Genomic DNA, 14,372 nt, shown 5'->3' with positions numbered 1-14,372 from the left:
ACTTCGGTTTTGAGAAGTTCGCTTTTGAGAAGTTTTTCGCTGTGGTTTTCTGGGCTGGGGGTGGGGTCGGGAAATTAATTTATGGTCTGATCTTACCAATGAGGGATATACTTCTGGTGTGGAGCATAAGAGTCCCCATGTTGGTAATGATCAGGTCTAGTATGTTGTCCCCTCTTGTGGGAATGGTGACTTTTTCATAGAAGTAACTTTCACCATTTCATTGTATCTGATATTAACACTGGAGCAGAGGCATATGATTACAGTAAATTGTAACATCTTTAATCTTGCTATAATGCAAGAACAGCAAAATGCCTCTACTGTGTAAACTGGCATTTGAAGTACAGCATCCTGCTGGCCTTGTATAAATTGCAGTAGCTGGAGCCTGCACATTTGACTTGACAGAACAGTTTTTTATTTTATTTTTTTTAGGAGGGTTAAAGCCTGATTTAAGTATTGGATCGTGTCAACACTTGTCTGCAGTACAAAGGATTTACAAGATAAGTTGCACTGGTTATGTGCATAGTGGTGCTGTAGAGCCTGCTAAACTGCTGCATTGAAAGTAATGGTTCATATTATACTAACCAATGTAAGTCAGTACTTCCTGTTTAGCTGTCTGTGCAAGGATTGTCATGTGCAGGCTATTGACATGCTGCAGAAAGCTGTCTAGTTGGCATCTGCTGTTTCAGTGCTTTACTAGTTTTGCAGCAGCTGCCAGTGCAGTGTTCACGTTATCTGTAGTATAGAAAAATGACCAATGCTCATCTATAAGCTGTCAGCTCAGGAAGATTTCAATCTGATACAGCTAAGTGATGTAGAGTCTGCTAAATTGGTGTACGTGCAGGTAAAATCCCTTAAAAATAGCAGTTCACAATAAGACTACTGCCAGAGTCAGATCCCTAAGAAAATCATTAGGAATTTCTTGCACCATTAATGGAGAAAAACACTTGCTTCAAGAGTAGCAGTCTCACACTGCCAAACTCCTACCTATTCTGTGGAGAGTGGAAAGAAGTTGGTGCCATACCTTTGTTAGAAAAGGACATCTGTTCAGTGGAAATCTGAAACAAAACAGGCAAGCGCACACCACTATATAATCTACTTGGCTCCATCTACATGCATATCTAATGGGCAGTTAGTGAGCCAGCACCTTGTAGTGTTAAGTTCCATAATTGGGCTACATGCCTGCATTGCCTAGAAATATGCAGAATGGCAGAATTTTTCTCCATCTGCCTGTAGTCAGTTTGAGGACAAAATAGCCTGGGGAGCTGGCATAATCCATTAGAAAAAATCCTGTACTGTTTTTTCAGATACAGTATTTTGTGAGGGTGCACTTGGCCATTTAATCACTAAGTGGTGAACAGTTTTACCAGTTTGTGTCAGAGGTCTTTTTTACATTTGTAAAGAACATTTTTGAGGCAGGCAGTAAATTTTCTGCATAAAGTGACTTACTAATGCACATTAAAACTGAAGAGGTTAGATGCTCTAATTCCCTGACACCATAGTTTCATTAATGCTTTTCTGAAATGAAAATTGGGATGCACATGTTGTGAAAATATTGCAAACATTGGCTATGTGGGTTTCCGTGGCACTGCTGACATTCACTTGCTATTATCCTGCTGGATCATTTTGCAGATGGGAATCTAATGTCCTTGTGGACACATTTCCCACTAGCACTTGAGGCTGGGTATGTTGGCAAAAAGGTGATTTAAAATGTAACTGGAAGGGCAGATGAGGTGTGTATGCTCAGTTTGCAAAAACTGCGCTCTGCTGCTCAAATTCATTTGGCGTGCATTATCTTACTTTGGAGTGCCCCTTCTGCATGTTTACTGCTCATAGCAGAAATACTTTGTAATGTTTCAGCTTATTCAAAATCTATTTAACTTATTGTTCAGACTTCATTTGTGGTATGCTGGTTCAATGTTAGAGATTTGATGAGATGCAGTGTTCTCCAGTATGTAGTCGTGACACTAAATATTCTGTTTACTAGCAATATGCATTTATGCTGCTTGTGTTTTTAAATGTTCAGGTGCCAGCAGATGTAAGGAATTGATGTTGCCTACTTGAGCTTTGCCAGACACAAATGCTTTGTTCAGTATTGAAAGACTTATAAGATTTAATTTACAGTTCTCCCCTGTTTTAGAACACACGAGAAACTGCACAAGCCATCAAAGGCATGCATATCCGTAAGGCCACCAAATATCTGAAGGATGTTACTTTAAAGAAACAGTGTGTGCCTTTCCGCCGTTACAATGGTGGTGTTGGACGCTGTGCTCAGGTAAGAAGGTGCTTAAGGTATGCCTTTTCTTTTCATCTTTCAGCTCTTTGTGGAGTTGGGGAAAAACCAAAGTTGAGCAAACGTAAGACTGTATTCATTGTGTGTGACTTTTTTGAGGGAGAGATTGCATAGCATAACCCTCGCTCTTAAGCATCTAAAAAATGTTTAGGGCAGAGCTTGTAAAAGGCTTATGGGTGTGAAACTGTTGGGAGTAGGCAGTGTCATTGGTGATGCAAGGAATGTTGCTTTGGTCCAGCTTTTTCCACTGAGGAAGGTGGCATCCCTAGTCAAAAAACTGTACAGTGTTGTGCAGTAGATATAGTTGTTGCCTGTCACTTATCTGCTCTTATTGTCCAATACTGTTTACACTACAAACACAAAGCACACTTATGTGAGGTGAGTGAAGAAAAATTTGAAAATTGGCTGATGATGGTAAGTAACCTCCTAATTGGCTTAGGATATTTAGTGATTTCAGGAAAAGACGAGTATTACTGTTTTCTTTGGTGGATCCCGTTTCAGTATGTCTTTTAAAGCAGACAAATTATCTCAGCTGTAGTCCAAGCAAAATGATGCTGTTGACAGCATATCCATGTTTATTAGGATGTAAGGTACTGCAGAATAGTGATGAGCTGAACAATAGATATTTAGATACATTTTAAAAGAATGAGATCATTGCTTGCACAGTGAGCCAATCTGTGTAGTGGTGAGTATAAAATGGGTGTAGGTGTACAATTATATTGTCATTCTTTTGAATATAATGTTATAGGTTGTGCATATTCTAGCCTTGGAAGCAATATGTTGATCGTGAGGGCTTGTATGCAATGTTGGATTGATTTAAGAACTTTGGTTGCTGCCCTGTATGGTTCAGGTAGAGAGTGGTCTAATAGTAATCATAGGAAGTTACAAGGCTAATGGTCCTAGAGCTCTTAAGTCTATCCAGTTTTACCCCTTATTTGCATGATCAGCACCTATCCCTCCTGTTCAAGAGGGACACGTGTAACCCCTGGGGCGAATCTAGTCACCCATACAGTTATCCAGATTGTGTTTGAAGAGGGCCAAAGAGGTGGAGTCTCTTCCAAAGGTCTGGTAACCTGTAGGTGACTAATCTGTCCCTCCAGCAGGTTTTTATTAATGTCACATACCAGGTTTAGGCTGTTTTAGAGCGAATAACCTGTGTACAATTTGACTTGCGGATATGCAGCATTTCTAGTAAAACTTTGTGATTTGCTTTGTATGCAAGGCAGAGATTACATCTGGAGTAGTTAGTATGAAATAAGTCACTTTATTCTGTTTACACAATCTCCATTGGACAAATGCTAAAGACCTTTAGTTTTCCTTGTGAGGAACCTTCGTGGTTTCTCCAGTTGCTGCAGGTGCAAGCACCATACCAAAACGTGTTTTACTCAGTTGGCCTGAAGGGGAAGAATACAGGAGGGTTTTTTTCTGGAGACAATGCCCTTACAAAATAAGCAATATAGAATGCCCTTACCATTGTGAAGACATGGTCCCAGGCAAGGCTGTCAACCTGTGTGCCCAGGTCTCTCACCACATAGTGCATACTTTAAGGTGTTGCTATTGATGTGGCAGTTAGCAGGAACATTCCTTTTTATGTAAAGGAATGATGGTACATTTTTCTGACCACATCAGTCTAAGGCTATGACTCACTAATCATTTGTGTAAGACCCTCCTGTGGGATGTTGACACTTGGAGATGTGACCGCTCCCCAGTTTAAAGTCATCAGCAAACTTTGTTAGCCACCGTTTAGTTTTTGCTTGTGCTTTGGAGAAAAATTCCAAGCTGACGTCCCAGGACTGATCCCTGTGGAGCACCACTGGTTAGTCTGCTGTTGGAGGTGGATTCTCCTAGTTGACTAATCCGTGAGCCTGTTGGTGACCCTTTGACAAAATTCAAACAGAGTAAGGCCAAGTGTTTGGAGACTTATCTTTGAGTTCAATGATTATTTCCATGGCCTTTCAGAAGGGCTAGTCAGGCTAATGGGTCTGTAGTTGCTGCAGTCGGTGGAAGCACCACCTTTGTGCTAGGTAATGGTAGCAGTTTCCCATTCAGCTGATATTAAGCTGGTGCTTGGACTATGGTTGAAGCGAGTACCCAATGGTGTTGCTAATTCATGTTGGAGCCCATGTAGGACTTGGTCTGGGATGTTATCATGTCCCATAGCCTTGGAGAGGGCATTTACAACCTGTTCCTTAGAGGTGCAAGGTAGGGGACAGGTGGTGATGTCATGGGGTGGGTGTGGTGGGGGCAGGGAGTGAGTCTGCCAACAAGTTAACTGTCCACAAGCTCAATATATGTGGTATCCTTAACTACCAATTTGGCACAAATCTGGGCCTTTCCTTTTAGGTTATGGATGCAACTAGAATGTAGTAAAACCTGTGCTCTGTTTAATTTAAATGAATTTTCTGATTGGCTGGTTCAGATGCCACTTTTCACAGACTATTATCAGAAAATTTGCACTGTCTGGGGTGCTCATTGCATTCTCTTTAGAACCTTGCTACCTGCAGGCCATGTTCTGTCTTTGTTCTTGTGGTGAAAGTTGTTGCAGCCCATTCATTCCCTTGTGAATTGGAGCCAGTTGTGGTGCAGTCACCCTGGCAGCCATTAGGGCTTTGTACTTTTACAGCCTAAGCCTAACCCTTCCCCGTTGTAGTGATGTGGTTCTCCACATCTTGGAGGGTAGCTTGTATCCCTGATGTGGAAATGTGCCCACTCCTGACATGCCCCACAAATAGGACCATACTGGTGTACTCCACTCTCCTGAGGAAACCAGGTTACCACAGGGGTAGGAGCAACCACAGTCCCAGATAAGTGTGTGGGCAACACAATTTCATCCGCCACTTCATGGTGCTTCCATCTTCCTGGCCTGATCAGTCTTGGGTTGTGGTCAGGGCTTTTAATTCCTGTGCCCCACAGAGCTGGGACTAACCACACTCTTGCTTTCAAAGGTTGTTATAGCACCTGTGAGCTTGCCCTTCTCAGTGTTGCAGTATGTTGGGAAGAATAAATACAATAGACTTGGTACAGATGGTTAAGCTAGTGAGTTGTAGATGGCATTGCACAGGGTGTGACCTTGAGCAAGTCCCTTAACCAGACGTTGCTCCTGAAAGTGTGTCCAGTAGGCTTACCTGGTTTAACAGATGGGTATTAATAGTGACATTAGGACTGCATGTTTGAATATGGGTAAAGTTTGTCAGGGGTATGCTAAATGTGTTCAGAAGGGAGCAGCAAGCATGTATCGGCCTAGTTTAAAAGGAAGTGGTGTTTTATGGAGATGAATGTTATGGTTTTGGAAGATTTCCTTGATCTGACTTTAGTTTGGAACTAATATCACTTATTCTGGGGTAAAAAAAAAAAAGGCTTAATGTGTACGTGTTTTGGTTTTTCAGTGTTCTGTCTCATTTTGCTTGGATTTTAATGTCCCATTTCAGTTTAATGAAATACATAGAGGGCATACTTCTCAACAGTTCCCAGCAGAGAGATGCAAGCAAAAAGTGTTGGGGGAGGCTCCATGGGGTTAGATTTTGTGTTGGCTTTTTTGAATTGGAAATTGTGTCTGCTGTAGTCAAAGTTGTGACTAACAAGATAGGGCTGACCTTCAGTCTGTGCAGTGTTGTTGGGGGAGCAGGGGACCTCAAGGAAATTATCTGGTCCCAGGCTTAACTAGTTTCATCCAGTAATTGTTGGGAATGTCCTCTGGCTGGGGGGGGTCCATGCAGAGGTGTATGTACTGGGGTGGGTGGAGGTGCAAGCAGAGGGATGGATTTGTGTGTAGTAGATTTTATAGAGATGCGAACATAGATGCGCGCGAAATGTGTAACTTGTATTGCTGGCTAGAGCCTAACCCAAGCATCACATTGTAGTTGCATCATGATGTCTGCACCCTTTGTGGTCATGTAGCAAGAGGGCTGTGTATGAATTAAATTAGTTTGAAAAACTAAGGCATTAAAGTCTGCTGGTCTGTCACGGACTCCAAACTTAGCATCACTGTGGTTTGAGGAAACGCAGACTCCACGGAGAAGACATCCAGGACGAGAATTGAACTAGAGAACCTCTTGCTGTGAGGTGGCTATGTGACTGTTGCTTATCACATTTTGTCCTGCTTATCCTCCGAGTAAACTCATTACAACTGTGCTTGATGCGAGATAGTTACAGCAAGTACAGGACAATGGAGAAAGAGCTATCCCTTAAAATACTCATTCGGTACAACTGAGTATCAGCTTGGCATCCATATTACAATGTCTAACGGCAATAACCTGTGCAAGAGAACCAAGCGCTGAGTTGCTCTTTATTTGCAGATTAATGTTGTAGAAATTACATCTTTATCAAGATGCAAGTGTAAGTTTGCACACAATGTAAGCGTGCAGATGTAGAAGTCTTGCTGCAAAGCATAAGCTAGCTGGGGATAGGGAGAAAATATTTGATCGGTCTGTTACATATTCTGTTTTCAGTGTGTTTGCCCTCTTGTGCAGTGAAGATTTGACTAATCCAGCTAGCCCTATGGTGGTATTCGTAATGACTAAGAACTTGATTGGGACATTAGGAAAATTTTCCTATTTTCAGTTGTTGATCTTAAGCCACCAGAGTTGTCCATTTATTTTTTCCCCCCTTGTATTATCTCATTAAAATGTTTTCCCTGCTCTTTCCCAGAGTGAGTCCAGGCTGTCTGGAAAGGGTCCATGGGCCAGTCCTCTTACCTGGTTAATGAGTATTCTTATTGATAAAACTTCCTTTACAAGGCAACATTTTACAAATTGCATGAAGTAGTTCCATGGAGGAGTGGGAGGTTCTGAGTTAGCTGCTTGAAATTCTTCAGTGGTTTTAGCAGTGTGGGGTGGGGGGGGCTTATGGTTGGTTCATTAGAGAGCTTTTACCAAACTGCGAGCATGTTGCAGTTTTTCTACAGGTGGCATTTTCGCTTGTGTAGATCACCAGGTGTAGCTACATCTGTTGTACATCACTTTCATAAAGTGATAGAGTACCTAAAACTGGGTAGCTTGAATTTCACACATGAATTGCATATCGTGTAGAATGTTACTGTTTATGGCAAAACTTGCAGTGGCAACAGTAAAAGACCACTATGGGCAAATGATGAAAAAACATCTTGTGAGGAAGTGCTGCACTTCCCAAAGCTGCCTGCAGTAAAATATGTACTCCATCCTAAATTTTTATTTTTTAATCCTTGCATTCTGATTCCTTTGAAAAGCTGAGACTGTCCCATATTGCTCTGAGAACATAAATTGTGAGAATAAGTTGCCTTAACATTTGTTGTCACGCTACACTTCATTCTCTTAGAATGGAATGCCTGAAAAAATGCCAAGTTGAGAATCTGCATATCTTGTCTCATTGACTGGTCTGCACTCAGTTGTATAAATGTTACTCATTTGCAAGCTTCCTTCAGAGATTGTGTAGAACACATTACTGATGTAAAAAATTCTTTACCAAGAGCAGTTTTGCGAAATTAAACACCTTTTGGAGGTTCTAATTTTTTTTCTTTCAAAAACAGGCTAAGCAGTGGGGCTGGACACAGGGTCGTTGGCCAAAAAAGAGTGCAGAGTTTCTGTTACACATGCTTAAGAATGCCGAGAGCAATGCTGAACTTAAGGTAAGGCTTGCACATTACTGTGGGCTGTCCTAAGTATGTTTTAAATTTAAATGTATTTTTGTTTCATTGATATATATCACTCTTGCTTTGGATACATGGACACTGAGTATGGATTTGTGGCTGTGATGATGACCATCTTAGGACACCTTTGGATTTATGATGAAACTAACTTTTATTCTGAGCAGCCAGCCTAATTTTATGGAGTGCCCACCCCCCCCAGTTCCTTGGTTTCAGTTTTGACCATTAATAAAACTGACGTTAAGAGTAGTTTAACTTCTAGGAGCAGAGCATTCACTTGTGCCCGAACATAAGGCTGCCCTTGGAATATTTCTTGAACTGTAGACTTCACACCATCTGGATTTTTTTCTGCTTTTGGAAAAACTGCAGTGATGCCTGCTGGAGTGCATGTTTGTTTACATTTAGTAAACCTTGATGGTGCTCGTTGAAATTTTTTTAGGGGGAGGTGGTAACATCTTGATTTGGATCTGGTAGCAATTGTGCAGGAGAGGTTTCCTTTAAATGTATGGTGGCAGATTGGCCTTTTCCATAGAATGGTCTTGGCTGATGCTCACCCAGAGGGTGAGAGTCATAAAATCACAAAAGTATTCTAGTGGTGGTGCTTCACACGGAAGATTTTCTGATCTTAATGTTTTGATCTGCGGAAGATCGTTATAAGGTATGAATAGTTTGACAGAAGACCACTTTGTGTCTCTAATCAAGACCATCTTACTGTCTGCCTTCTTGCCTGACCATCAAAATGTAAGGGAAAGCATTCCATTCCCAGATGTCCACTGACTGCATATTGTGCAGCTGTGATCAGTTTGGGAAGGTGGGCTCTGCAGTATCTAAATTAAGGGATTGTCTAACTACATTGTCTTCTGTTAACGGGGGGGGGGGGAGATTAAAAGTACCTGTCGGTATGCACTCCATTCCCATTGCACTGTGGTGGCATGTGTGCTCCCACGTATTTGAATAGGTAACGTGGACCTTGGTTCATAAAATTTTTCAGGCACTGCAGATTAGGCATGCTGTTAAAGATCTGGGCCCCATCACCACTTCATAGGTTCATACTAGGCTATCTGCCCAAGGGCATTTATAAGCCTAGCCCATAGTTATTTGGCTTTCGCCACCCCTTTAGTTTGAATAAAACTATGCCTATTATTTTGCTGTGCCTCTGTCAAGCAGTGACACTGAAGTAATCCCTGGGGTATATCTGCGATCCCCCATCCATTGGTCAAGATTCCTCTTGAACAAGGCCAGCGAGGTGCTCTGCCTCACATGTACCGGGATTTTGTTCCACAGCATAGGGAGTCTCTGGGTGATGAATCTGTCCCTCCAGCATGTTCTATTAATAACCGTGTCAAGGTTTAAGTCTCCCGCCCTTGTGGTTCTGAGGGATCTAGATTTTTTGAGGTGAAGTATATTCATCAAATCAGGGTTTGACATGGCCTTATATATCAGGCACAGGTCACCTCTGAGCAAGCGGTATGAGACTGAATAAAGCTGGAGTTCTTTCAGTCGGGCAGCATAAGACATATTTTTGAGACCCTTTATCCTTTTGGTGAGGAACTTTTGGGGCCTTTCCAGCTGCTGCAGGTGTCTGGTCAGATACATTCCGAATGGGGCATTGTACTCAATCATAGGTCTAATGAGTGATGAGTACAGGCGGGCGATGACCTCCCTTGATCTAGATGTGAATCCCTTCATGATCAGGTGGGCAATGTAGAAGGTTTTCCTAACTACTTTAGCAACATGAGTGTCAAACGAAAGGCTACTGTCAACCTGGGTCCCCAGATCCCTGATGACTTCTTCTGTGCTCAGTGGATTGCCACCTATATGGTAGCTAGGGGTAACCTTGTTTTTCCCGAAGGGTATGACTATACATTTCTTGGCATTTAACTTTAGGCCATGGCTCTGGCACCAGTTATCCGTTTTTGTGAGGCCCTTCTGAAGGATATCTGTGTCAGATGTGTTTTCGACTATGGCGCCCAGTTTGCAGTCATCTGCAAACAACCCTCCTGTGTTTGCTTGTACTTCAGAAAAGTAGATGCCGAACAAGAGTGGACCCAGGACTGAGCCCTGTATGACACCACTTGTGACAGGCTTTGAGTCTGACATGGCTCCAGCAACTCTGACCCTGTGGGTTCTGTCACTTAGCCAGTTTGCAACCCATCTTGTGATGTATGGGTTTACATTCAAGCTGATGAGTTTTTTGATAATACCTGAGTGGGGTATTGTGTCGAAGGCCTTTGCCAGGTCAAGGTAGGCTGTATGGACTGCCTTTCCCTCATCAATGGCCTTGGTGACTGTCTCGAAAAAGTCAACCAAGTTTAAAAGGCATGATCTGCCTTTGACAAAGCCAAACTGGGTTGGATCCAAAGTCTGCAAGTTCCCTATGTCTATTTATGAGTTCCATTATGATCCTCTCCATGGCTTTGCAGATAAGGCTTGTCAAGCTAATGGGATGGTAATTTCCAGGGTCGGTGGAGGCACCACCTTTGTGAAGTGGGACCACAGTCGCCGTGCGCCACTCCTTGGGTACGTATCCTGAGGTGAGGCTAAGATTAAACAGCTGTCCTAACTGCGGGTTTAATTCCTCATTGAGTTCATGGAGCACACAGCCGGGGACACCATCCGGTCCCATGGATGCTGTGTTTTTTGCTTTGGAGAGAGCAGTTCTCACCTGGGCGTTGGAGATGTTTGGGGGGCTACAATCCTCTGGTATAGATATCTCTCCTTTTGGGGGGGAGGGGGGGGGATTTGCACTGAACCTGTCAGCCAGTATGTTGGCAATGTGTGTAGGTTCAGTAATCTTCACATCCTTTTGAACTAATTCTGAGCATATCTGGGAGTTTCCTCCTAGGTTTCTAACATGGCTAAAGAAGGCCTTATGATTGTCTTTTGAATCCTTGGCGACTTTTCTCTCAATTTACCTTGGATGATTTTGAGAGCTCTTAGTTTTTTACTTATAATGGTCAAAGGTGTCTTACCTTTCAAGGATTTTGCTCTATCTTGTAGTAGCTTCCTCCTTTTGTTGTAGAGCTTGTTTATGGCTGGGGTCCACCAGACTGGACGCTTGCCTTTGGTACAAAGAGTCTTAGTTTTGTTTGGGATTGCCTGATCCATGCAGTCCTGTAGGTGCTGGTAGAAGGCATTTGTAAGTGATTCAGCGGTTTGAGTAATGTTTACCACTGGCTCAGGGGCATTAAAGGAGACCACACTAGTTTTTAGAAGTGTGAAGTCGGCTTTTGAGAAGTTTTTCACTGTGGTCTTTTTTGTTTCAGGTGGGGGCGGGATGAGGACCTCCAGCGAGATTAGTCTATGATCTGATCTCACCAGTGAGGGGTATACTTCCGGTGTTGAACATTGTGATCCCATGTTCGTGATGATGAGATAAAGTATGTTTTCTCCTCTTGTGGGGATGGTGACGAGTTGTTCCATGGCATTTGAGTTTATGAAGTCCAGGAACCTTTGGGCTAGAGTGTTTGGGCTTGAGTAGTGTTCCTAGTCTATATTAGGGTAGTTGAAGTCACCTAGTATGATGGTGTTTGGAGATACATTTATCCCCTCCATTGTTTTCAGGAAGGCCATGTGAGGTTCCTGAGTTTGAGAGGGTGGCCTGTAACATGCTACAAATTGCAGAGCAGTCTTGCCTATGGTTAATTGCACCTGGATGGTCTCCGATGTATCGTGCGTTGCCACCAACCTTGAGGTGTGGGTGTCCTTTATGAATATGGACACCCCCCCCTCCTTTCTTGGTGTTGTCCGGATTTTGGGGCCGGAACGCATGATATGAGGTGAAACCTGCTAGTGCTGGGGTGCTCTCAGGAGCCTTGAACCAGGTTTCTGTCACAGCACAGACATCGATATTCTCCATACTGAGAAGGGCCTCGAGTGCGTGCATCTTGAGATTGAGACTTCTGGCATTGAGCAGCATTACCCTTAGTTTTTTACTTTTTTGTATTCTAGGGTGGTAGGGTTAGAATTTGAGCCTTGCCTAAAAAAGGCACTATGGGGGTGGCAAGAGCCTTTGCCAATATCCGGAAGCCTAGGGGTGACAGGTGCAAGCCGTCCCTTGCGAAGCAGCGTGGCTTGTCCAGCATGTCATCCCAGGCAGACAGTTACTTGTTGTAACTTCCCTCCTTTTAGGCATTCTTCCTGGAGTGGAAATGTATAGTAATCTGTACAATGAAGGTAGTATAGTTGTGTGTACAGTTCACCATAACAGTAAACTTTTTTGAGTAAGAAATGACTATTGCAGTGAGACTTCCTTCACTTATGGGGAGACGGGGCCCCCTTTTTATCTTGGTCATAATTTTGTGTTGTAATGTCTGGACTGTTAAGTCACTTAGGCACACCTGCTGAGTAATAGAAATCCTTTAGGACTGCAGATTGAGGATTTCAAGGGTGCTTTCATTGCCCCCTATTGAAGTGTACTGGTTGGCTTTTCTTTTGGAATGAGCAGAGGGTGTGAATAGTAGTGCTGTCATACTGATCATAACATTGGCTGGGGTGGAGCTGTGGCCATTCACTGAAGGCTCTGGATATCTGCCATATGCCCAGCATTTCACTTATGGAGTAGGGACTAAAACTGTAGCGGTGCTCTAGTCAAACCTCCACTATTATGATGTAGTGCCCACAACTACTTTCAGCTTGCTTCTGGATACTTTCTAAAGCATACTGGTGTACATTTGTTGGTTCTGTTTGATTCTAGCAGAATTGGAAGTAGATGCAACACTGAACTGTAGTGGCAATGATGACTATCTTAGGACACCTTTGGATAACAAATGAAAATAAACTGTATCCTGAGCAACTACAGTTCACTTAATTGTGTGTTTTATAGCTAGTGAGAGACTAATATGAATGGAAACTGTACATTTGCAGTGGTGAATTGTAACTTTTATTTTTTTTCCCCCCAAACTTAAGGGTTTGGATGTTGATTCATTGGTAATTGAGCACATCCAGGTGAACAAAGCTCCTAAAATGCGCAGACGTACATACCGTGCCCATGGCCGAATCAACCCCTACATGAGCTCTCCCTGCCATCTTGAAATGATCCTCACTGAAAAGGAACAGATTGTTCCTAAACCAGAGGAAGAGGTTGCTCAGAAGAAAAAGGTACATTTTAGAACATGTTTTTTTCAACCTTTAAGTTACACTTTTTTTTTTTTGTTTTCAGTGTGTGTAGTGAATGAAATTTTCCACATGTATGAGTTTGCTGGATAGTTGAAAATGGAGCAGGTGCTTGACCAACCTAGCAGAAATGCCAAATGTTAACTGAAGTCAAACATTTTAAGCATGCAGGCAATTGTGTTGAGAAATGTTATCCATGCATGTATGTAGAGTGCTTTCAGTTGCTGTGATGACTTTCTTAGGACACCTTTGGAATAATCATGAAAATAATTTTTGGTCTGAGCAACTTTGTGGACACTTACCATAGACTGTTTAGGCATGCAGGATGTCTAGGGGCTGGAATAAATGTTAGACTGTTAAGTTTGTGAAATTTGGTAACTAAAGGATTAAATTACTATATGTTTTTTTAGATATGTAAATATTTGTTTATAGTGACCCGTGGCTAGGATTCATCTTCAAAAAAATTTAGATCAATCTTTTTTATGTATATATATGTAGCTGATTTCATTTTTATCAACTGTTTACTATCCATGCATGAAAGACTGAAAGTACTTTTTTTTTTTTTTTTTTTGCAGGTTTCACAGAAGAAACTGAAAAAGCAGAAACTCATGGCTCGGGAGTAAATTTCACATATATAAATAAACACTTAAAAATCGTTGTCATGCTTGCTTTTCTGTTACAGTACCAGACACATGGGGTTGAACTGTTCATGCTCTGTGTGGAAAATTCAGCCTAAGGGGGTGTATTTTGGCCAAATGTTTTAACTGGTTTGAAGTATTGCAGTTTGTTACTAGAATTGAGGCGTCAAGTTAGTCATAAATGTAGCAGTTTTTGATGCTGTTGTAACAGGGTCCGTACATGTCTCCTAATCTTAGTTTTGAGCAGAGCAGCTGATAATTGGCTTAAAAGATCCATTTTTACTATTGCATAGTCAGTCAAAGGTATCTGCAATACTAAGTTTACAAATGTGTACAGTTGTAAAAAGGAAGTAGGAACTTTTTAATGTGGTAGAGAACATTGAGTGGCTTTAGCTTTTAGTCCCCTTCCTCAGACTTGACACTTGGAGACTGTTGCAAGAGCCTTGAAGGTATAACTTTGAGTGAAATTGTGCTGTAATATTTGGAGTGGGGGCTGCTGTAGTGAGGAGGCATTTTTGAGAATGGTCATGGAGAAGTTTGCTTTTTACATAGCCCTATTGTTCATATAGTGTGACCATAAATACTTGATCTTGACACTGGTTCATTTTGTGAACTGAGAATCGTACCTCAAAACATTGGGGGGGGGGTTATAAAGCATGTGTAAAATCATACATGTTTTTATGTGGACATCGGGTGTTAAAAATACTCA

General features: G+C 42.2%; 1 protein-coding gene and 3 non-coding genes across 7 annotated transcripts in view; all 4 read left to right on the top strand.

The window, feature by feature from the left end:
• RPL17 (ribosomal protein L17) overlaps window positions 1–13,683 on the top strand; it is a 36,538-nt gene extending 22,855 nt beyond the window's left edge. For 3 of the 4 annotated variants that reach the window (XM_044078590.1, XM_044078597.1, XM_044078613.1), the window contains 4 exons: window positions 2,138–2,272; window positions 7,794–7,892; window positions 12,819–13,010; window positions 13,601–13,683. In XM_044078590.1, coding sequence (XP_043934525.1) covers window positions 2,138–2,272; window positions 7,794–7,892; window positions 12,819–13,010; window positions 13,601–13,648 — 474 coding nt within the window. In that variant the 3' untranslated portion in view covers window positions 13,649–13,683. Of the gene's footprint in view, window positions 1–2,121; window positions 2,273–7,793; window positions 7,893–12,818; window positions 13,011–13,600 lie in introns of all 4 variants that reach the window. The other variant, XM_044078605.1, reaches the window with a different exon arrangement.
• On the top strand, window positions 8,013–8,078 carry LOC122817430. The gene has a single exon (XR_006367253.1). It is a non-coding gene; the product is annotated as a small nucleolar RNA SNORD58 (small nucleolar RNA).
• LOC122817452 lies at window positions 12,641–12,706 on the top strand. Its single transcript, XR_006367274.1, has one exon. It is a non-coding gene; the product is annotated as a small nucleolar RNA SNORD58 (small nucleolar RNA).
• LOC122817407 lies at window positions 13,247–13,312 on the top strand. Its single transcript, XR_006367242.1, has one exon. It is a non-coding gene; the product is annotated as a small nucleolar RNA SNORD58 (small nucleolar RNA).
• Window positions 13,684–14,372: the final 689 nt, after the last annotated feature.

This window comes from Protopterus annectens, chromosome 1.part1, assembly GCF_019279795.1.
Source record: "Protopterus annectens isolate FY-2018-M chromosome 1.part1, PAN1.0, whole genome shotgun sequence".
Lineage (NCBI taxonomy): Eukaryota > Metazoa > Chordata > Ceratodontiformes > Protopteridae > Protopterus > Protopterus annectens.
The sequence above is the reverse complement of the archived record's forward strand: the minus strand, read 5'-3'. Positions and strand labels throughout refer to the sequence as shown.